Below are 25309 nucleotides of genomic sequence, written 5' to 3' on the forward strand. Positions count from 1 at the left end.
TAATTTTGGTTCTAGACATTACCACAATGAATTTTAAACAACACAATTCAGATGCAGTTGAAGTTCAGACTTTCAGCTTTCATTTGAGGGTATCCACATTAAAATTGGATGAAGGGTTTAGGAGTTTCAGCTCCTTAACTTGTGCCACCCTGTTTTTAAAGGGACCAAAAGTAATTGGACAATTGACTCCAAGGCTATTTCATGGACAGGTGTGGGCAATCCCTTCATTATGTCATTCTCAATTAAGCAGATAAAAGGCCTGGAGTTGATTTGAGGTGTGGTGCTTGCATTTGGAAGGTTTTGCTGTGAAGGAAACATGCGGTCAAAGGAGCTCTCCATGCAGGTGAAACAAGCCATCCTTAAGCAGCAAAAACAGAAAAAACCCATCCGAGAAATTGCTACAACATTAGGAGTGGAAAAATCTACAGTTTGGTACATCCTGAGAAAGAAAGAAAGCACTGGTGAACTCATCAATGCAAAAAGACCTGGGCGCCCACGGAAGACAACAGTGGTGGATGATCGCAGAATAGTCTCCATGGTGAAGAGAAACCCCTTCACAACAGCCAACCACGTGAACAACAATCTCCAGGTGGTAGGCGTATCAATATCCAAATCTACCAAAAAGAAAAGACTGCATGAAAGTAAATACAGAGGGTTCACTGCACGGTGCAAGCCACTCATAAGCATCAAGAATCAAAAGGCTAGACTGGACTTTGCTAAAAAACATCTAAAAAAGCCAGCACAGTTCTGGAAGAACATTCTTTGAACAGATGAAACCAAGATCAACCTCTACCAGAATGATGGAAAGAGAAAAGTATGGCGAAGGCGTGGTACAGCTTATGATCCAAAGCATACCACATCATCTGTAAAACACGGCGGAGGCAGTGTGATGGCTTGGGCATGCATGGCTGCCAGTGGCAGTGGGTCACTAGTGTTTATTGATGATGTGACACAGGACAGAAGCAGCTGAATGAATTCTGAGGTATTCAGAGCCATACTGTGTGCTCAGATCCAGCCAAATGCAGCCAAACTGATTGGTCGTCGTTTCATACTACAGATGGACAATGATCCAAAACATAAAGCCAAAGCAACCCAGGAGTTTATTAAAGCAAAGAAGTGGAATATTCTTGAATGGCCAAGTCAGTCACCTGATCTCAACCCAATTGAGCAGGCATTTCACTTGTTAAAGACTAAACTTCAGACAGAAAGGCCCACAATCAAACAGCAACTGAAAACCACCGCAGTGAAGGCCTGGCTGGCAGAGCATCAAAAAGGAGGAAACACAGCGTCTGGTGATGTCCATGAGTTCAAGACTTCAGGCAGTCATTGCCAACAAAGGGTTTTCAACCAAGTACTAGAAATGAACATTTTATTTACAATTATTTAATCTGTCCAATTACTTTTGGTCCCTTTAAAAACAGGGTGGCACATGTTAAAGGGAATCTGTCACCCTTTTTTTGGCTTGCAGCTGCTGGCATAGACATCGGGGGCTTATCTACAGCATTCTGTAATGCTGTAGATAAGCCTCCGATGTAACCTGAAAGATAAGAAAAACACGTTATATTATACTCACCGGGGTGGGCGGTCCGGTCCAGTGGGTGTTGCGGTTCGGTCCGACGCCTCCCTTCTTCATGTGATGACGTCCTCTTCTCCCGTCCTGTAATAGCTGCGGCGCAAGCGCACTGCTCTGCCCTCTTGAGAGCAGAGCAGAGTCCTGCAGTGCGCAGGCGTTGCGAGAGGTCCGGCGCTTGCGCACTGCAGAATTCTGCTCTGCCCTCAACAGGGCAGAGCAGTGCGCTTGCGTCGCAGCCATTACAGGACGGGAGAAGAGGACATCATCGCATGAAGAAGGGAGGCGTCAGACCGGACCGCCACACCCACTGGACCGACCACCCCGGTGAGTATAATCTAACGTGTTTTTCTTATCTTTCAGGTTACATCGGAGGCTTATCTACAGCAGGGTTTCCCAACTCCAGTCCTCAAGGTACACCAACAGATCATGTTTTCAGGATTTCCTTTGTATTGCACAGGTGAAGCAATTATCACCTGAGCAATACTAAGGAAATCCTGAAAACATGATCTGTTGGTGTGCCTTGAGGACTGGAGTTGGGAAACCCTGATCTACAGCATTACAGAATGCTGTAGTTAAGCCCCCGATGTCTATGCCAGCAGCTGCAAGCCAAAAAAAAGGGTGACAGATTCCCTTTAAGGAGCTGAAACTCCTAAACCCTTCATCCAATTTTAATGTGGATACCCTCAAATGAAAGCTGAAAGTCTGAACTTCAACTGCATCTGAATTGTTTCATTTCATTCATTGTGGTAATGCCTAGAACCAAAATAAGAAAAATGTTGTCTCTGTCCAAATATATATGGACCTGACTGCATATCTTTTACTACAACACGTGGATTGCATTCAATTTTCACCTGGGCAATTTCTTGTGTGCCACGTTTATTCTACGTTCAAAATATTTATTTGCACAGAGTTCTGAGGCCTGAATTCAGTGTTTATGGGTCTTCTCACAAACAGTCTGCAGCCTTTAGACCCAAGAACAACCATCTTGCTCTCATCTATCCATAGAATGATGCACCACTTCTCTTTAGGCCAGTCGCTGTGTTTTTTTTTTTTCAGCAATGGTACTTCACAAGGGTTTCTGACAAATACTTTGGCTTCATGTAGGCATCTTCTGATGGCTACAGGACTCACAGGTAACTGAAGATCTTCTTTGATCTCCCTGGATCTGATCACTGGATCTTCTTTGCCATTCTTGTGAATTTATGATCCATACAGATGGTAGTATATATTTTACTACCACGTGTTTAGTTCGCCATTTTAAAGCATTGGAGATCTTTTTAGCTGAGCAGAAAATTGTTTTCTGAACGCCTTTATGTTTTCCCTCTCCAATAAAACAGGATTTTTGGGTTGCTTACCGTAAAATCCGTTTCTTGGAGCCTTCATTGGGGGACACAGAGACCATGGGTGTATGCTGCTGCCACTAGGAGGCTGACACTATGCACAAAAAAAGGTTAGCTCCTCCTCCGCAGTGTACACCCCACCGACCGGCAGGGAATTCCTTAGTTAGTGAGAAAGCAGTAGGAGAAGTAACAGAATAGATTGAAAACAGAACAAACAACTCAACTGTAACCAAATCAACCAAAGTAAGAACAGGAGTTGTAGAACATGGGAGGGTGCTGTGTCCCCCAATGAAGGCTCCGAAAAACAGATTTTACGGTAAGCAACCCAAAAATCCTGTTTTCTCGTTCGCCTTATTGGGCGACACAGAGACCATGGGACGTCCCAAAGCAGTCCCTGGGGTGGGAAACAAACTTCCATCAGGCCAGTGGACTCACCACCGCTGCCTGCAGAATCCTTCTACCTAGGCTGGCGTCCGCCGAAGCGCAGGTGTGGACCCTGTAGAATTTCACAAACGTGTGAACCGAAGACCAGGTTGCAGCTTTGCAAAGCTGCAGCGCGGAGGCTCTGTGGCGTACCGCCCAGGAAGCACCCACTGCCCAGGTAGAGTGCGCTCTGATCCCCGGAGGGGCCACTCGATGCTTAACCCGGTAGGCCTCCAAAATTGCCGATCTGATCCAGCGAGCAATAGTGGCTTTGGAAGCCGGGTGGCCTTTCCGCGCCCCATCTGGAATGACGAAAAGAGAGTCTGTCTTTCGCAAGGAAGACGTCCTAGACAGACTCTCATCGCCCTGACCAGATCCACCGAGGGTGAGTTGGACTCGGACAGAAGGACGGCAGAACAATATCCTCATTGAGGTGAAAGGAGGACACCACCTTCGGAAGAAAAGAGGGCGGAGGCCGCAGAACTACCTTGTCCTGGTGAAGTACCAGGAAAGGAGAGCGGCAAGAAAGAGCCGCCAATTCCGACACGCGCCTGATGGAGGTGATGGCCACCAGAAAGGCTACCTTCCAGGAGAGAAGGGAAAGGGAGACTTCTCTGAGAGGTTCAAAGGGAGAACCTTGCAGAACGTCAAGAACCAGATTAAGATCCCATGGATCCACGGGCGCTCGATACAGAGGAGCTGTGTGAGCCACGCCCTGAAGAAAGGTTTTGACCTGAGGGCGGGAGGCCAAAGTCTTCTGAAATAAAATGGACAGCGCCGAAACTTGACCCTTCAAGGAACTGAGAGCAAGCCCCGCATCCAGCCCTGCCTGAAGAAACGCCAGAACGGAAGGGAGCGAAAAGCACATAGGCGCGATATTATTGGCCTCACACCAAGTGAAATAGGCCTTCCAAGTACGGTAGTAAATTTTGGAAGATGATGGCTTCCTGGCTCGGATCATGGTATGAATTACTCGACCGGAGAATCCTGCTCGTTTCAAAACCTCGGTCTCAACAGCCACGCTGTTAAATTGAGCGGCCGAGAATTGGGGTGGCAAATCGGACCTTGAGACAGCAGATCTGTCCTGTCTGGAAGCTTCCAGGGGGCGTCCGCGAGAAGGTTGACAATGTCCGCGAACCAAGACCTTCTGGGCCAATTCGGGGCGATGAGAATGACTGGAATTCCTTCTGCTTTGATCTTCAACAGCTTGGGAAGAAGAGGCAGGGGAGGAAACAGGTAGGGGAGCTCGAACTGTGACCAAGGAATGTCCAGAGCGTCGGCGCCCACTGCGAGAGGATCTCGAGCTCTGGATCCAAACTGTGGGACCTTCCTGTTGAGGCGAGAAGCTAGCAGATCTACGTCCGGGGTTCCCCAACGACTGCAGAGCTGAAGAAAAACCTCCGGATGTAGGGACCACTCTCCTGCCGCGAGACCCTCGCGGCTGAGAAAGTCAGAGGCCCAGTTGTCTATGCCGGGAATGTGTACCGCGGAGATTGTCGGTACCGAAATCTCTGCCCACTGAAGGATCTTGGACACTTCTGCCAGGGCTGAGACACTCCGTGTCCCTCCTTGGCGGTTGACATATGCCACCGCTGTGGCATTGTCTGTCTGAATCCGGACCGGCAGGCCCCTGAGGAGCCTTTCCCAGTGGACGAGAGCCAGATGGATCGCTCGTATCTCTAGGACGTTGATCGGCAGATGCTGATTCCTGAGTCGACCAACGACCCTGAACAGTGTGATGGCGGAACACTGCACCCCAGCCGAGGAGGCTGGCATCCGTTGTTACAATCTGCCAGTGAATGGGAAGAAAAGACCGACCCAAGTGGATAAGAGGTGACGTCAACCACCAGTTGAGTGACCGCTTGACCCGGCATGAAAGACGTACAGGGCGATCCAGGGACAGAGCCGACCTATTCCACCTCGACAGAATGGCGTGCTGGAGAGGTCTGGCGTGAAATTGGGCAAAGGGAACTGCCTCTATCGCCGCCACCATCTTTCCCAGGACCCTCATAGCTGTTCGGAGGGACGGAAATCGTGTGGTCTGCAGCAATCGTACATCCTGCTGCAGGGAAAGAATCTTCTCTCGTGGGAGAAAGACCCTTGACCGACGAGTGTCGAACAGTAGGCCCAGAAACACAAGATGTTGAGAAGGAATCAGACAAGACTATTTCCTGTTGACGTTCCACCCGAAATTGGAAAGGGTGTCAAGGACGATTGTCAAACTTAGGCGAGCCTGTTGAAAAGAGGAAGCTTTGATCAGAATATCGTCGAGGTATGGAAAAAGAACGAGACCTCTGATCCTCAACAAGGCCATCAGCGCAACCATGATCTTCATGAAGACTCTGGGAGCGGTGGCGAGACCGAAGGGGAGCGCGACGAACTGGTAATGTTCCTGGCGTATCGCAAAACGCAGGAACTTCTGATGTCTGGAGAATATGGGCACGTGTAGATAGGCATCTTGGATGTCTATTGAACACATGAATTCCTGCTCCTCCATGGAAGCGATTACCGAACGAACCGACTCCATCAGGAAGTGGCGAAGGCGTACTCTCTTGTTGAGAAGCTTGAGATCCAAGACGGGTCGGACCGCCCCGCCATTTTTCGGCACCACAAAAAGGTTCGAATAAAATCCTGTGAACCGCTCCGAGACGGGAACGGGCACAATCACTCCGGAACTGAGGAGAGAGGTGATGGCCGTAAAGAACCCCGGGATCAAGGCTGGATCCTTTGGAGGACGGGATTCGAAGAAACGATTCGGTGGAAGAGAAACGAACTCTATCTTGTATCCTGACGATACAACCTCCCTGACCCAAGCGTCCTCTACTGAGGCCAGCCAAACGTCCCTGAAGAAGAGAAGTCGACCTCCCAATCGGAAGGGACCCTCGGGTGTCCGACGATAGTCATGCAGATGTAGACCGTCCAGACCTGGATCTGGATGGTCTGCTCTGGGAAGAGTGGGATCGCCAGGAAGGAGTGGGTCTGAAGGAAACTTTCTATCTTGGCGCGCCTGCGGTCTTTGTTGGTTGGATGGGTTCTTCGCCGTATTGAAACGGCGGAAAACCCGAAAGGGTCGAAACTGACGTCTTAGTGGAGGTCTGCGAGGCTTAGACTGAGGGAGAAGGGAACTCGTGCCTCCGGTGGCGTCCTTAATAATCTGGTCCAATTGGAATCCAAAGAGGCGTACTCCCTGAAAAGGCAGATTAGTAAGAGACTTCTTAGAAGACAAGTCCGCCTGCCAGGCCTTGAGCCAAATTGTACGTCGGATTGCCACAACGTTGCTTGACGCCTGAACCGCGCAGGATGCGGCATCCAAAGAAGCAGAAAGCAGATAATCCCCCGCATGGGAAATCTGATTGGCGAGATCGGCCAATCGCTCTGGTTGTGCTTTATCTAGGATGCCCTGACGAAGATCCTCTGCCCAAGTAGCTATGGCTTTTGCTGCCCAAGATGAAGCAAAGCTTGGACATACCGCCGCTGAAGCCGCTTCGAAGGCGGACTTAGCTAGGGATTCTATAATCCTATCATTAGAATCCTTTAGAGCCGCCACGCCTGAAAGCGGGAGAACCGTGTTATTAGAATGTCTGGACACGGGCGGGTCCACCGAGGGAGAAGCAGCCCAGTTGTCCGTGAGCTCTTTAGCAAACGGGTACAGTACGCCGAGACGCTTTCCTCTTTGAAAGCGTCTGGTCGGATCTTCTCTTTCCCTGGTAAAAATCTTTCCAAACTCGGAATGGAAAGGAAATACCCTGGAGGGTGTTTCCGCCCGTCTGAACGAAACCTCCTGATCTGAGGATTTCGCAGGGGGGTCAGCAATCTCGAAGGTCTGGTGAATCGCTGCAATGAGGTTCTGCACCGTAACCTTCATGTTCGCATCCTGGTCCGAATCCAGCTCTAAAATCCCTTCAGAAGACCTGTCCGAGAACGCTTCACCTGACTCGGGAGAGGAGGCCCGGGAAGGAGGTTGCTGAGACGGACTATGCGGTGAGATGGGACGAGGAGAGGATTCCGGCTGGAGATCCTGCCTGGGTCTTTTGCGACTAACGCTGGCTGACTCAGAAGGAATCTCTTGAAACCTTCTGGACCCTGCAGAAGTGTCCAGGGGCAACTTATCCAGAGCAGCTACTAGGGACTGAGAGACCCTGGTGAGTTCTGCCACTGATTGAGAAAGAGATGAAGCCCAGCCAGGCATGGGGGGTTCACTCTCACCTGGGGCCATAGATGGCTCATGGGCGGCGTCAGGCTGAATTGGATTGCTACAGTCCAGGCAGAGGGGAGTGGACTGACCTGAGGGAAGTTTGCGATTGCAAGAAGAGCACGCAAAGTACTTAACTAGAGTGCAGGGGGGAGCCGTAGAGCGGGTACGATCAGATTTAGAGTTAGACATAGTGATAACTGAGGTAGTGCAGGAAGGTTGGGGGACAGAAGGCAGAGGAGGGTGTCAGTCTGCAGATGCAGCGCTACTCACAGTCCGGTGTCCCCAGAGACAATGCTATCCGGCTTGTCTGCAGCTGCAGGTCAGAGCGAAATCCGGCTGACAGGCCCAGAGAGCGATATCCGGCTGACAGAACGGCGTCCAGCTGACAGGCTGGGAAGATGGCGACCCCCTGAGGGGAATGGGAAAAACGCGCGCTTCCAGGGGAAGAAGAAGAAGGGCGGCGCTAACTGCCAGGCTGAAAGAGGCACCGCCCGCTGGCCAAGAATAGGCTGGGGTGCGAGAAGGAGGCGGTGGGAGGACCTGGAACGGGCGGGAGAGAAGCCCGCTTAGAAGAAAGGGGCGGGGGGCGTGGCCGCGACGCAGAGGAAGGCCCGAAATGAAGCCGGGGCCTAAATTAATAGCGGCGGCCGCCTGTCAGCGGGGGCGGCGCGGAGGTCCCTCAGCGTTACCGCGGCAACCGCTCTGCAGAACGGGGGGAGGGAGGGAAATGCCGGGCAAGGGATGAGGAGGACGTGACTCGGCCCCCATACTTACCTCCGTCTGGCATTCAATAAAGGTACCTCAATATCCCACGCTGTCTGTCTTCTGTAGTGTCCGCGTCTCATCCAGACCGACAGGCTCTGGTGGGCGAGTGGGTGGGAGACGGGGAGCGAGGATCATCTGGATCGCTGGCACGCATCTGTGCTGAGCTCTTGGTCCTGCTGTAGAGACCTATGAGGATACGGGGTGGCAGTACACGCCGTACTCATAGTCTCTTTGAGGGAGTACAGCTGTGACTCTTCACACTGTATCCCTCCGGAACCTGAAAAGGAACGACGCACCTTGAGGTAGATAAGGGTCTAATGAAAGACCTGTGTCCACCTCCTACTGACACTAAGCTAAACTGAGGAATTCCCTGCCGGTCGGTGGGGTGTACACTGCGGAGGAGGAGCTAACCTTTTTTTGTGCATAGTGTCAGCCTCCTAGTGGCAGCAGCATACACCCATGGTCTCTGTGTCCCCCAATAAGGCGAACGAAAAATTTCTTTATCAAAGTTCTTTCTCATTCCGTACAATGTCAGAAACCACCCATTTTACTCACTGAGCAAGAGCTAAAACCAGGGGGTACAACATTTGCTGCCCTCCTGCTTTAAATAAGGGCCATAATTGACACCTGCTTCTTCACAGAATGAATGACCTCACTGACTGAACTTTGCACTACTATTAATCAGAACATCCCGCTTTCATTAAATGAGTCAATTATATACCCAATTAGCAGCGTGCATGTCATGACTGTTGATTCTGCCCATTACTCGCCTACATCTAGTCATGAATTTTTTTCCCATGTTGTATGATCTTCTCTGTCAAAAACAGTCATTAAAACACATTATTGATGTTAGACTGCTATTATTTTGCACACATCTGTGAATCTCAATTCAAGATCTCTGCTTGCTGTGGGAATCGGAACTGAAAAGCTAACCAAACTAAACAGAGTTAATTGCACCACGTTTTTAAACCTGGAATTGCTTGCTGTCAACGAATTGGAACATCCCTCTATACAATCTCCTCAGAGATGAACACACTGACTGTGCAAATCAGGCTGAAAACTGCACCCAACCTCACAGCTGAGGGTTTGTGTCAATGGTATCCAGTCTGGCCTATCTTGTGTACGGTAAACTTTGCATGTCCACATTGAACTTTTCTTGCAGAGGAATGTGAAGACCAGACACAACAGTAACAGACCCTCAGCTATGAGCAGCATAAGGTCAGGATGGGTCTTTAGCCTCTGGATACAAGAAATAAAGCTCATATTCATAGACAGCATGTAGAGATGCTGGAAACTGTGCAGCACGTTCGTTGTTTGACCCCGGCTCATGACTGCAGGAAGACGGAAAGAACTATGCAGAGCGTCACCTCAGGAGGAACTTGGTCTGCAGCCACAGTGTGTGTATATATGTATACAGAGCGGCTGCAGACATCCAGGCACATATGACGCTTTGATGTTAGGAGGAACAGGACCAAGCTGCCTAAACTAGGACATCTGACCAGGGGGGACACTAAACAGACACGAGCAAAGGGGTGGGGAGACCACGAGGAGAAAATCTCCATCCATAGACATGAGAGAGGCCACACCCTGAAGATAAGGGTCATCTAATGTCCTCATCACTGGCCTGCTCTGAAGGAATGCTGAAATACTCTGCACTGTTGAGACTCTGCTATACTACTTAACTTCCTGATCTCCAGCAAGAGGGGTACAATAGTTTACTGAAACACTCAGTGCTGCTGGGGACCCTGCTCCAACAACAGTATAACTGTGACCCCCCTGGGAGATCAGCACAATAGTTTCCTGAAATACTCTGTGCTGCTAGTAATTCCTGCTCCTGTTTTTTTTTTCCATCATGATGTTGCTGCTCCTGCCTTACCCTCTTCATCGCAATCCTTAAACCCTCAGTGCTGTTGGGGACTCTGCTCCACTACAACTGTGATCACCACAATCTTTGCCTGAAATACTCTGTGCAGCTGGAGATTCCGGATCCTCTCATTTACGCTCATCCCATCCCTTCACATCATGTCCCCGCACAAGATGCATGCAATGGTTTACTCACTGAAAGCACACCCTCCCCTGTAATACCCTGTGCTGCTAGGACTCCTGTTCTAAGCTTGTGACCCCCACCCAACGACTTCAGGGGGCTGCTAAGTCAATGATTAATAGATGTAAAAATTTCAAAAACAGACCGTCACATCCAAGCATAAACTAAGTGTGAACAGGTGATTAACCTAGAGTCACCAACTCAAATACATGCAAGCAAAAAAGGAAGCACACTGTAGCGCCATAGCATGCAAACATGAAATATGAATTGCATTACTGCATCAGAAATATGAAAAATTGAGGAAGCTTAGCGCATAAAATGGCCAATTTATGTGTACCTGGAAGCCACGTTAAGGCGTTTCTCGTTTTCCAGGACCCTAACCTAATGCCAATCCTCACTTAGACTAAAGTCTTCATCTGTAAGGGAACCTATGTAAATCCTCTCCTTAGACAGAAATCTATACCTCTGTGGAGGGGTGGTGGCTCTGCTGTGATTAAAAATGCACATAAAAATGGCCATTTTATGAGCTAAGCTCTCTCAGTTTTTTATATTTCTAATGCAGTAATGCAATTCATATTTCATGTTTGCATGCTATGGCGCTACAGTGTGCTTACTTTTTTGTTTGAATGTATATGAGTTGGTGACTCTAGGTTAAGCACCTGTTCACAGTTTAAGCTTGGGTCAGTTTTTTGAAATTTGTATTCATTAACCTTCTGACTGAGCACTCCACCTGTTAGCCGCAGGCGGTTTTAATCACAGCAGGGCCACCACCCCTCCACAAAGATGTAGATTATAGTCTAAGGAGAGGATTTACATAGGTTCCCATACAGATGAAGACTTTAGTCTAAGTGAGGATTGGCATTAGGTTAGAGTCCTGTAAAACGGGAAATGCCTTAACGTGGCTTCCCGGTACACATAAATTGGCTATTTTATGCACAAAGCTTTCTCAATTTGTCATATTTCTAATGCAGTAATGCAATTCATTTTTCATATTTCATGTTTGCATGCTATGGCGCTACAGTGTTCCTCCTTTTTTGTTTGAATGACTAATAGATGGTCTGTAGAAGATGCATTTGTCTCCCACAGGAATAATTGTCACAGCGAGTCTGGCAGCTGCATATCCCTCCTGTACTCACACTGCCTCCATCTCTAGATCATCCGTGTCCTCGTCCTGGGGAAGCTGCAGGTACGGGTTGTCCGATGCCGGCCGGAACTTGTACCCGGTCAACACGAAGAAGACGAAGGTGGCGAGTTCATCCAGAAGCTGTGGAAAGTCAGAAGATATCTAGAACGGACCATCAGGGTGGAAATTAAATAGTCACCATTTTTAAATATTTCTGCTTGCTATCACTAAATAGGAACATTTTTGCTTACAGTCGGAATCTAAAAACCTGTCCTAAAACTTCACAGCTGAGGGTTTATTACAGTGTATCAGTGCAGGTAACAATTAGTCCAGATTAGATACAAATGTAACCAACCCTCAGCTGTGAGAACGTCCCAACATCTGGATGAAGAGAAGATGGTTTATTTTAACTCACAGATAGAGATCTTAAAAAAGGCGATGAATTTCACTACGTCATAAACTAGGAAGATGCAGAATGCATGCTTAAGGATTTTTGGAGTGTAGATATAAACCCGGGTACTCGTGTTCGGATTCGCAGTGTGGATCGGGCACCAGTGGGGGGCACCTACCTACCTGGTACATCCACTTCCACTGGAAAGGCACTGCCAGCTTGATGAGAAAGGCGATAATCCGGGTGAAGTATATGAAACAGACGATCTACGGAAAAACAAAGAGTTAAAATTAAGACATGTAAAAGGCTTCGTCTGCGGTGAGGATCCCACCATCCCCGCAAAGTCGAGCCTGTGCCCCCCCCAGCCACCAGTCTACGCTGCCATTGCTGAGAAGCACATGTCAGGCTACAGAGCTGGGATTAATCTCGCTAAGAGGAATTTATGCCACACACTTAATAGATTGCCCCTGGTGCTGCAAGTTTTTATGTCTGTATCTCAGGCACCGCGGAGAGATCACCTAATGCAATTACTGCAGGAGCCGACTATCAGCCCATCCAGTAACCTCAATGTCAGCGGCGCAAAGGGCAACAGTATGGAGACGGAAAATGGGGAGAGCCGGGTATGAGAGAACACACTAATAATATGAACAGCATTATAATTCTTTTACATAGGGTACAGTATTATAGTAGTTATATTCTTGTACATAGGAGAAGTACTATAGTAGTTATATTCTTGTACATAGGGGGCAGTATTATAGTAGTTATATTCTTGTACATAGGGGGTAGTATTATAGTAGTTATATTCGTACATAGGGGCAGTATTATAGTAGTTATATTCTTGTATATAGGGGGGCAGTATTATAGCAGTTATATTCTTGCAAATAGGAGCAGCATTATAGTAGTTATATTCTTGTACATAGGGGCAGTATTATAGTAAAAGAAACTAGAAAATCCAGTGCATAACCTTCAAGGAAATACCTCTATTGGATCACGGTGAGTAGAGCAGAATAAAAAAAACATCTAGATAGTCGCAGCTATCCGAGAAAAATCATTAAAAACGTCTACAGACGCATTTCAGTTAACAAGTAGCCTTAGTCAATACTAAGGCTACTTGTTAGCTGAAACGCGTCTGAAGACGTTTTTAATGATTTTTCTCGGATAGATGCGACTATCTAGATGTTTTTTATTCTGCTCTACTCACCGTGATCCAATAAAGGTATTTCCTTGAAGCTTATGCGCTGGATTTTCTAGTTTCTTTCACTTGGATTTCTCCAGTGCACCTGAAGTTCCCGTGCACTGCTTCATCCAGGTGAGCTGAATTTATTTGCTTTATTGTCAGTATTATAGTAGTTATATTCTTGTACATAGGAGGCTGTATTATAGTAGTTGTATTCTTGTACATAGGGGCAGTATTATAGTAGTTATATTCTTGTACATGTGGATAATATTATAGTATAGTATAGTCTTGTACGTAGGGGAAGTATTATAGTAGTTATATTCTTGTACATAGGCGGCTGTATTATAGTAGTTATATTCTTGTACATAGTGAGGAGTATTATAGTAGTTATATTCTTGTACATAGGAGGCAGTATTATAGTAGTTATATTCTTGTACATGGGGGCAGTATTATAGTAGTTATATTCTTGTACATAGGGGGCTGTATTATAGTAGTTATATTCTTGTACATAGGGGGCTGTATTATAGTAGTTATATTCTTGTACATAGGGGCAGTATTATAGTGGTTATATTCTTGTACATAGGAGCAGTATTAGAGTAGTTATATTCTTGTACATAGGAGCAGTATTATAGTAGTTATATTCTTGGACATAGTGGCAGTATTATAGTAGTTATATTCTTGTACATAGTGAGCAGTATTATAGTAGTTATATTCTTGTACATAGGGAGAAGTATTATAGTAGCTATACTCTTGTACATAGGTGTGGATAAGACATTGCTGTACGTCTCATCCTTGCTTCCCGACTCACCATGACGTAGTAATGTCTGAAAAGCTTCAGTTTCGCTAAGTTGATTGCAGCTGACAAAAAAGAATAAATAAGATTAATAATGAGTGTGAGGTAATGTCAGGGCTGGGTCACTCCTTGCAATCCACTGGATAAAATTACAGACTTTCTTGAGCAGTCTCTTGTCCTGTGGTATGGTGGATCTGTGCATCGCACCGCTCCTTATTTCTTAGCATCTTTAATGTTATACGAGTCTGACATGACCGAGATATGAGGGCTGCATATGGAGCTATGATATGGAGGTTCACCCTAATATGGATGAAGGGTCACTGATGAGGGTACATGTCACTCGTTAGTAGGGACTGTGATCTTCTCAGTACAGCAGATTACTATCTGGGTCTGGATGAGACTGGAGCACATAGATCCCAAAATTTAAATGTGTGAACACAGGACTGGTGATGCTGCTCCTTGTAAGGTGGAGATCTCCTTTAAGGATTCTGTCTATGAGCAGAAATTATGTGAATTCTCCATGGAGCTGATCATCCATACCTGGCACATTTTGCTCCGCTAATTGAATGGCTCATAGTGAACGTGGCCAAGAATTGGTTTAGGAAAACAGTGAGCTGAGAAGGGGCAGCTGTGAGATCTCCGGCCTCGGGGCCATGTGGAGATTGTCTCCTGGTGATGTCCCAGTGCTCCATGCCTCTCGTACAGAGTATTGCACTTTAGAGCAGAACAGCCAGAGACAAATGATTTATTGTGCGGGTCCTCGTTAGCAGCCACCACCAGGAATTCCGGATTTTAGGGGAGGATTGTCAGTGTTCTTATGTGCTCATAAGAGGTCAAATGAAATGAGAAGGAGAAAAATGAAGTATATGAATGCCATGGGATCACCATATAGAAGTGAGAGACTATGATAAGACTAACACCCATCAGATGCTAATCAGATAATAACAGCAGCCAAGGTATCCAACAACAGTAAGGAAAATAAAACACAGTAATAAATGCACAAGATGCAGAGATGAACAACGCTCATAAAGAGGAATATATACATACACAAAAAAGGACAAAATTGTAAGGAATGTCCATTGTTTGGCCATATGGGATCAGTATAATAAATGGAGAAATAAGCATACCAGTCAAACATGATAAGCGAGCAACGCTCATGATATAGAATATAGAAGTATAACCCTCAGGAAAAGCAATGTATGAGAGAGGAATGTCCAATATTAAGCTGAAGTAGGATCATTAAAATAAGAGTAAAAAAAGGCAGACTTAATATTGGACTTTCCTCTCTCATACATTGCTTTTCCTGAAGGGTTATAAAAAATATATTATTTATTATCATGAGTATTGCTCACTTACTTTCTTATCAGGTTAGTCTGCTATGCTTCAGTTCTACATTTGTTATAATAATATCAAGATTTGAGAGTCCTCAGTGGTTGATACATTTATTATACATTACGTTCCTTATACTGATCCCATATGGCCAAACATTGGTCATTCCTTCCAATTCTATCTTTTTTGTGTATGTATACAGTGCCTTGCGAAAGTCTTCAGCCCCTTGGAACTTTTCAACCTTTTCCCACATATCATGCTTCAAACATAAAGATACCAATTGTAAATTTTTGGTGAAGAATCAACAAGTGGGACACAATTGTGAAGTTGAACGAAATTTATTGGTTATTTTAAATTTTTGTGGAAATTCAAAATCCGAAAAGTGGGGCATGCAATATTATTTGGCCCCTTTACTTTCAGTGCAGCAAACTCACTCCAGAAGTTCATTGTGGATCTCTGAATGATCAAATGTTGTCCTAGATGACTAATGATGATAAATATAATCCACCTGTGTGTAATCAAGTCTCCATATAAATGCACCTGCTCTGTGATAGTCTCAGGATTCTGTTTGAAGCCCAGAGAGCATCATGAAGACCAAGGAACCCAACAGGCAGGTCAGTGATACTGTTGTGGAGAAGTTTAAAGCCGGATTTGGATACAAAATGATTTCCAAAACTTTAAACATCCCAAGGAGCACTGTGCAAGCGATCATATTGAAATGGAAGGAGTATCATACCACTGCAAATCTACCAAGACTCGGTCGTCCTGCTAAACTTTCATCTCAAACAAGGAGAAGACTGATCACAGATGCAGCCAAGAGGCCCATGATCACTCTGGATGAACTGCAGAGATCTACAGCTGAGGTGGGACAGTCTGTCCATAGGACAACAATCAGTCGTACAGTGCACAAATCTGGCCTTTATGGAAGAGTGGCAAGAAGAAAGTCATTTCTCAAAGATATCCATAAAAAGTGTCGCTTAAAGTTTGCAACAAGCCACTTGGGACACATACCAAACATGTGGAAGAAGGTGCTCTGGTCAGAGGAAACCAAAATCGAACTTTTTGGCAACAATGCGAAACGATATGTTTGGTGTAAAGGCAACACAGCTCATCACCCTGAACACACTCATCCCCACTGACAAACATGGTGGTGGCCGCATCATGGTTTGGGCCTGCTTTTCTTCAGCAGGGACAGGGAAGATGGTTAAAATTGATGGGAAGATGGATGGAGCCAAATACAGGACCATTCTTGAAGAAAACCTGTTGGAGTCTGCAAAAGACCTGAGACTGGGATGGAGATTTGTTTTCCAACAAGACAATGATCCCAAACATAAAGCAAAATCTACAATGGAATGGTTCACAAATAAACGTATCCAGGTGTTAGAATGGCCAAGTCAAAGTCAAGACCTGAATCCAATTGAGAATCTGTGGAAAGAGCTGAAAACTGCTGTTCACAAACGATCTCCATCAAACCTCACTGAGCTCGAGCTGTTTGCCAAGGAAGAATGGGCGAGAAAAACACGCCACATATACGTCCTACTCTAGGGGTGTAGTAATCATGATTCATAAATCCTTGCGATGGTCGGCACAAGTAGTGAAAAGAGATCCGGAAGGTAGATCTTCATTCATGCATTCATAGATATGGTGCCTTATGTACTGCTTAATATTTATAATCTGCCACCAGCTAAGATGGATATACTCCCAACAGGCTGCGATTTTTGTTGCACAATACCCTGAGGCTAAAATGGTATGCACGGGAGATTTTAATATTATTCTTAAAGCCCATTTAGATAGACTAAGTCCTACAGGGTCTAGGTCTTGTAACCAAAATACTACTATACTGGAGGCCTTTATAACAGAGATGAGGTGGGTGGATTTGTGGCGGCAACCACATCCCTTTAAGAAAGAATTTTCCTGCTTCACGCCGGCTGCCCGCTGTTTGTCCAGAATTGATCACGCATTTGGAAACAATGCTATATTATTGGATTTAAGTGAAATGGAGTACCTCCCCAAGGTTATATCTGATCATGCTCCACTAGTGATCTGCTTCTGTTTGGGTAGCCCTGATAGACCCAAGAGATTCTGCATACACCCATTTTGGCTTTCCCTCATAGAACAGGACATAATAGCAGACCAGCTGGAGGTGCTTATAACGGACCACGATGACTTCCCTGATAGATTGGTGGTATGGGATACACTCAAGGCATATCTGAGGGGGTGTGTTAGATCCACGATCTCATATTTTAAAAGAGAATCCTGTATCAGGGAGCAGAGACTTGCTGGGGAGTGTAGACTTTTGGAGGGTGAATATATCACTAACCCCTCTGACGATTCTTTACATAGATGGCTTGGGAAAGGAAGGGAATCTCTGTTGCATCTGCAGGAAAAAGCCCAGAGAAAACTTTTTTCTCTAAACAGACTTACTTCAAATTGGGTAACCAGTCGAGTAAATTCTTAGCATATATAATCCAGCAAAATCAATTGTCCCCACCTGTACTAGTCATTAATACTAAGGAAGGAACCCCGCTACTTAAATCTGACCAAATTGCAAATAGATTTGAAGAATATTTTAAAGATCTGTATGATTCGCAATTGAATCATATTATAGAAGAAATTGATGAATATTTAGACCATATAATATTCCCCACACTGTCGGATGAGGATCGGACGTTTTTGGATAAAGATGACATGCTGGAGGAGATCCGGGAGGCTGCTATGTCCCTCTCTAATGGGAAAACCTCAGGCCCTGATGGAATGCCCACAGAACTCTATAAAAGATATATTGATCAGATAGGTCCGGTTTTGTTGCAGACTCTTTCCGAGGCATTGGCTGGGCACTCGCTCCCCCAATCTTTTTATGATGCCACTATAGTGGTAATTCCAAAACCAGATAAACCTGATGAGGAGTGTGACTACTACCATGCCATATCTCTACTTAATACTGACTATAAAATACTCACCAAGCTTATCGCCAATAGACTTAAAGCAGTAATTCTTAACATAATACATGAAGATCAATCCGGCTTTATGCCAGGAAGATCCACCTCCTCTAATATCCGAAGGGTGCAGGTTTTAACACAAATAGGAAATAAATATGAGAAACCTTGGGCGATAGCCTCTTTGGACACTGCAAAGGCTTTTGATTCAATGGAGTGGGATTTCCTACAGCGAGTGCTTCGGAAATTTGGCCTCTCGGATAAGTTTCGTGGGTGGATTAAATTACTCTACCATAGACCTAGAGCTAATATCCTTGTTAATGGCCTATTATCGGATTATTTTGAGTTGAGCAGGGGAACTAGACAGGCCTGACCACTGTCCTCAATGCTCTTTGCTCTTGCAATTGAGCCGATTGCATTGAGGATCAGACAGGATTCTGGGGTGGAAGGAATTAATATAAACTCCAGGATGGATAAGGTGGGATTATATGCTGATGATCTAGTACTTTTTCTGGATAAAATAGACCAATCCTTGCCAAGGGCAATTGACCTCAATCGATTTGGGGAACTATCCGGTCTTAAAATTAACTGGAGCAATTCGGTGATTATGCCGCTGGTGGATAACATAACTAGCCTATGCTATGTGGCTTACAAGTAGTACAAAAATTTAAATACTTAGGTATCATAATAAATCAAAACACAATCAACGACCTTAAAGATAATATCTACCCCCTGGAAGATATGATGAGGAAAAAATTTGAGACATGGTCGCGACTTCCCATATCTGTTCCATGTAGAATTGGATTGATTAAAATGATAATCCTTCCCAAATGTCTATATATGCTGGAGCCTCATTTAAGAGTCTCAAACACTTGCATATTTGCATATTCGTATTTCCCAGGGAGCAATGCACCTAAGATTTCACTGTGATTGAGCGCCTTTGCCGGCTGCCGCAGTGTTTTCTTTGACTGGTCTCCCTGAGGTCAGTGATTGTTTCGTGATGTTGGTCTACTAGGCATTGCTCCCACCTAGCCAGAATCCTACTCCACACTGATAAGGGGCAACACCCCGAAACAGCTGTCTGTGGATGGATACCTGGCCTTGGTATTTCCCTTGTCATATCTGTAAACTCGTAAAGAGCTGGATATTGACTTAAAGGGCCACTTAATATGGTGGTAATGGTGGTTTCCGAAAGGAGCCACTCCTTGGCCTTTAAATGAGGCTCCACGGACTTTATTTGCATATTCGTATTTCCCTGGGAGCAATGCACCTATGACTTCACTGTGATTGAGCGCCCTTGCCGGCTGCCGCAGTCTTTTTCTTGACTGGTCTCCCTGAGGTCAGTGATTGTTTCGAGATATATATGCTGGAGCACATATCAATAAGGGTCTCTAAGGGTTTCTTTAAAAAAATAAATAATATGATGGCAACGTTTGTCGGGGATCGTCTAGATCTAGATTGAGCATTGGATCCCTACAGAGGCCAAAAAATCAGGGTGGTTATGCTCTCCCGGACCTGTATTTATACTATTTAGCTGGTCAATTGCGTCATTTAAAACACTGGTTAATTGGAGTGGGACTCAGTAATGCAAAGGCACATCTAATGCACTGTCTAGATGGACATACACCATGGGCAATATTGGAAGGGTCATATAGACCCCCCCCAGGGATTGTTATTTGCAGATAAATTAGCGATACAAATCTGGCAAGAAAGTAAGCATATTGTGAAATTCACTGATCAGATTGGGGATGTTCAGATATGGGATAATCCTGAGTACCCACACCTTCAGAACTTACAAGATCCTATTTTTTGGAAACAGAATGGAATAATAACACTTAGATATTTGAAAATGAAATTTTATTATTGTTTGAACAAATTCATGTAAGATTTGGAGTTTCCTATAGAGAATTTTATAGCTATCTGCAGCTGAGGCATGCCCTAATATATCAATTCTCATTTCCTAGAATGAGAATATCTAAATACCCATTGATAGGAATATTATCAACTCAGGGACCTACGGGGATGATTTCCTCTCTCTACACCTTTTTATTGAACTCTAAGTTTGCATCAGCTCAGCTCGTTGTAGAGAGTAAAAGGCGCCGCTTGATACCTTCTATCACTGATGAACAGTGGAATGACGCCCTGGAGACACATACGATGGTGTCACCAGCTGCAAACAATAACTTGATCCAATCGTATATCCTTCACCAGTCGTACTTGACCCCAAGTAAATTTCATAAATTCGGTATAAGGGCAATGGATGAATGCCATAGATGTGGGGAATCAGGGGTGGATTTTTGGCATCTTATCTAGAGCTGTGGTAGTATAAGAGGGTATTGGAGTGAAGTCATATATACGTTGGAACGAATATCGGGAATATCGATTGAATGCACTCCTGAATTATGTCTCCTGGGTGTTGTGGATGAAGAGATGTGGGTTCATTATGATAGAATATTTCTTCGAGAGGTTTTATTTATGGCTAGGAAGGCAGTGGTTTTGAGATGGATGGGAGGGAGATCCCCTTCAATTAATCAATGGAAGAAATTGTTGAATGACATACTTCCTTATGAGAACATATTATATAAAAACAGAAAATGTCCCCAAAAGTTCCATAGGATTTGGGAAAGGTGGTGTGACTCCCCTTTGACACACTTGGCTCCTAATGATATGGGTCTCTTCGATTTCGAGATATGGTCTGTGATGTGTGTCACTTCTAGACCATGCAAGCTTTAATTTGTGAATTTTAGAATGTGTATCTTCTATAATCTGACCTGATCCTAAATAGACCCTGTAAGCTAAAAGATGCAACGAATGGTATAATGTGCTGTGTAAGAATATTGCGTTGTAATTGTTTTGTTTGTTTCTTATTATTGGACATATGATATCATGGTTATGTCACTATGAATAACTCTGACTCTATAATGTAATGTTTTATGCTTGATATACTATGTTGTGGAACCCTTCAATAAAAAGTTTAGAAAAAAAAAAAACACAGGCAAGAATTTCAGTCTCTCAATGTACAAAACTGATAGCGACATACCCCAAGCGACTTGCAGCTGTAATCGCAGCAAAAGGTGGAGCAACAAAGTATTAAGTTAAAGGGGCTGAATAATATTGCACGCCCCACTTTTCAGTTTTTGAATTTCCAAAAAAATTTAAAATAACCAATAAAATTTGTTCAACTTCACAACTGTGTCCCACTTGTTGTTGATTCTTCACCAAAAATTTACATTTGGTATCTTTATGTTTGAAGCATGATATGTGGGAAAAGGTTGAAAAGTTCCAGGGGGCCGAATACTTTCGCAAGGCACTGTATATTCCTCTTTATGAGTGTTGTTCATCTCTGCATCTTGTGCATTTATTACTGTGATTTATATTCCTTACTGTTCTTGAAATACCTTGGCTGTTATTATCGGATTGGCATCTGATAGCTATTAGCTGTATCACAGTCTCTCACCTCTGTATATATGTATGGCACTTTGGCTTTTTAATGTTTTTAGCCTTCTGTGTTTTGTATCACTAGTTTAATCATTTCAAATTCAAATGATGATGTTTATATGGTGATCCCATGGCATTTGCATACTTGTTTTTTCTCCTTTTCGTGTCATTTGCCCTGTACGTGCTAGGCAGATCCCTATAATTTTTGGCACCATAAAAATTTCTCTTTAATGTGCACATAAGAGGTCATCACATTCCCTCTGTAGCCATGCAATGCACGGTGCCCCTATTAACAGCTAGACGTGTTATCCATCACAGACCCCTGATCGCCTTTTCCATCACATGACCCAATTGGAACCAGCCATTTGGATCCCACATAATACCCACTGCCGTAATCACCCGCCCCTCAGAGCTCTCCCAAAAAAAAACCCAAAGGTTAATCTACACCTCTACATGTCACTACGTCTATACATAAAACTTCAATATCTCCAGACAATCATGGCAGACGCGGCAGCATAATAAATGGCACTGAGGAAGGGGCAGCAGTATTTTTAGGGAGGAGGGAATGCTAGAAATAGTGCTAATCTTTAACTTTGGGGGTGGACCCCACCATCACCCGTCTCCAGAAGAGAAACATGAGGCAGAGGGATATCTGGTCACTACTGATAAACCCAGATTGCATCCTCCTTCATGTGTAGTTACCGGCTCCTCCCCCATAATCCATGTACACTGGAAAATAGACGAGGACCTCTATCTCCATAGCCAAAAAGGAAAAGGGCAAATGATGCTGCAGCGACAGGTGAAGGCAGGTATCCTGCCTCTATTCATTACCTGCAGGCCATACATGAGACCCATCATCAGCTGTGGCAGAAGTGGAAAGCGCCCGGCTCATTCCCACCTAAAAGGCTCAGACACCAGACCCTCGTTCTGCATCAGACTGGGCCAATACAGTGACCCCAGGAAAGATCATCACGCCCATCACTGCTAAAACCCGGCTGTAAGTGTCTTAACCCGAGTTGAGGCAGGCGGACATCCAGCCACTGCGTCCTTCTTAACTAACTCGCACTATTGGAAAACTTTGTGGTATGATGCGCTGCCAGATGACAGCAAATAAAACGCAGCAGCTGATAACTGCGGGCCAATGTCAGTAATGGAGGTTTTGTTTACATGTGTAAACATGCTGTGTTCCTGGGGTCACAGCATCAGGCGGGGTCACAGCAAGCAGCCATATATGGACAGGTCAGGGGAGAGGTATGTGACGGAGGAGATCTGCTACCTAAACCAAGATGATTACTAACACAGCCTGAACGTGGTGAAAGAGGGCAACGGGGAGGACAGGGACCCACACACATTGCTCATCCACACCATACCCAATGCTACAGCTGCTGGACTGTCCAACCATTCATGGGGCCGCAGGGAAATGGGACAATTGCAAAATATAAACTGCACCCACCCCGGCTAAATCTATCATTTTTACCCAAATTCTACATCTCTGCTTGCTGCCTGTGAATAATAAAATTATTATGTATTAAACTAAGACATCTAACAAATCAGGGTTTTCTACAAGTCGTATTCAGCCTGATACACTGTACCTAACTAGCAGAGGTTCTGAGCAGTGTGGACTACATACAATGTAAGACATGCTAGGCCAGCGAGTCTGTACTGTTCCCATTCACTGAAAGTAAGAAGAGAGCTTGAATTTTGGGTTCCTGACCAAAGAGCAAGTGTACATGCTTCCCCTACAGGAGACATGAAGTGTTACAGAGCTATGGAAGCTGCAGGATCCTCCATCGAGAAGCACTTTATAGCTGCGTTGTGGATGAGGGTCATAGATGGGACCCATCCACTAACACTTAATACTCAAATACGTTATTTAGGCTTTATAAGGCTTCATAAACTCCAAAATAAACCTTCATGGTCAAGGTCAATGTCACATTTTCATATTCATTTTTTTACTGCCCTTCCTCCGAAAACTATAACATTTTTATCCGTCCCCATCGCTGTATGACAGCTTTTATTTTTATTTTTTTTGTGTGACAAGTTGCAGTTTTGAATGATGACATTCACTTTACAGTAGAAGGTACTGAAAAAAAACAATCAAAAAAAAAAAAAAAGTCTATGTGCCATGAAATTAAAAAAGAAACTCAAAGCAATTCCTATATTGCTTTTTGGGTTTTATTTTTATAGCACTCATCAATAGCATGAATCTCCAGGTCAGTATGATTTTGGCGATACCAAATTTGTTATTTTTTTCTTATACTTTAGTAGGTTAAAAATTTTGTGAAATAAACTAGAAATCAATATTCTTTGCGTCAGCATTTTCTGATACATTATTCAGTTGTTGGAGCAGTTTGTTCTTTGTGCTCAGAGCAAGAGTTCATATTGATTCCATTTTGGGAAACACAACATTTTTATTGATTTTTATTGTCGTTTTCTGGGGAAGTGCGGCAACCAAAGTAAGAAAAATTAAATATACTGTATATAGTTTTACGGACAGATTTTTCTTTCTTCACGGCGTTTACCCTACAGGTTTCATATTTCTGCTTTGGAATAAGGTCCTCTATTCCCATCAGGCCCCTTATCTTTCACTCTACATAATTTATCTCTTCAATCTTTGGCTTCCCAGCTATTGCAAAACTACAACAGCCTGAATGGCTGTTGTAGAACTACAACTCCCAGCAGTGCTTAAGGTTGGAGTGTACTCATTTTTAGCAGAAGCCTACCTTCCTGCAAGCTATGATGCATGCTATGATGCTGCTGTGATAGGTCTCCGCTATTTCCTCCCTTCAACACGTTCCTGGCATGTCATCAAACCCATCACTTTGCGAAGAGTAAACATGTCTGACTTCACCCCCCCCCTTTCGGGAGTCGCCTACACTCCCACCCACGCCCTCCACAATTATCTGGGGTGCCATTAACTACCGGCAAAGACCATTAAATTGGGGATCGATAGCTGGCAGCCGGCAGGGGAAGGGTGGGGTAGATAATGCAGGATGTTGGATGCGGGTGATGGGTGTTTGGGCACAAGAAGGGTCATGTCTGTACAGGAGAGACTTAGGAGCAGAAGAGACATACGGTCATATGGAAGGTGGACTGGCGCCTTGTAAAAAGCAATGGAAACACTTAATATGCATGGCTATATACTGGGCACAGCTGGGAATGGATACAGACCACCCATCATGGCGAAGTATCAGAGAACGATCTGCAGCGAAGAGTAGGAACATTGCCTCCTAAACTCCACGAGATGCCATCGGGTGGTGCAGACTACAGGGGGAACTACAGTATGTGCAGATGACTATGTTAGTGCATGTGATCACCGACGGAAACTTTCTATTACTATAATGCAGGTAAAATAAAAATAACTATGCAAATAATCCAGAGTACAAATATCCTACCGTTACGTGTACACAGCTTCTATGCAGATGTACGTGTGCCCATGGTTGCAGAGCTACTAATAGATCTGCCTAAGTGCTACATACAAGATAAAGGTGACTTTATTCTTAGAGCTGGGCTGAGATGGGCACCTGAACTGTTAGGGGGCTTCAGAAGGCTCAACAGCGGATGATCCTGAACGATGCAATGATTGCAGACATTTCTATGCATATTTGAAGACTGTGAGCCTTCGCGGGCAGGGTCCCCTCTCCTGTACCTGTCCGTGACTTGGATTGTTCAGCATTTTTCTACTAATTATTATGTAAGCCCTTTTCACATGTAAAGCTCCATGGAATAAATGGCGCTATAATAATAAGTGCTGTGGTAACAATCACACATGCTGGGAGATT

General features: G+C 44.8%; 1 protein-coding gene across 2 annotated transcripts in view; it reads right to left on the minus strand.

Moving 5' to 3' along the window:
* The window catches only part of GPR107 (G protein-coupled receptor 107), a 111320-nt gene that overhangs the window by 13487 nt on the left and 72524 nt on the right, over positions 1-25309 (minus strand). For both annotated transcript variants that reach the window (XM_073555910.1, XM_073555911.1), the window contains exons 15-17: positions 13840-13889; positions 12037-12120; positions 11477-11604 (exon numbers count right to left, since the gene is read on the minus strand). In XM_073555910.1, coding sequence (XP_073412011.1) covers positions 11477-11604; positions 12037-12120; positions 13840-13889 — 262 coding nt within the window. The remainder of the gene's footprint in view (positions 1-11476; positions 11605-12036; positions 12121-13839; positions 13890-25309) is intronic.

This window comes from Dendrobates tinctorius, unplaced genomic scaffold, assembly GCF_039654945.1.
Source record: "Dendrobates tinctorius isolate UK_male_01 unplaced genomic scaffold, ASM3965494v1 ptg000231l, whole genome shotgun sequence".
Taxonomy (NCBI): Eukaryota; Metazoa; Chordata; class Amphibia; order Anura; family Dendrobatidae; genus Dendrobates; species Dendrobates tinctorius.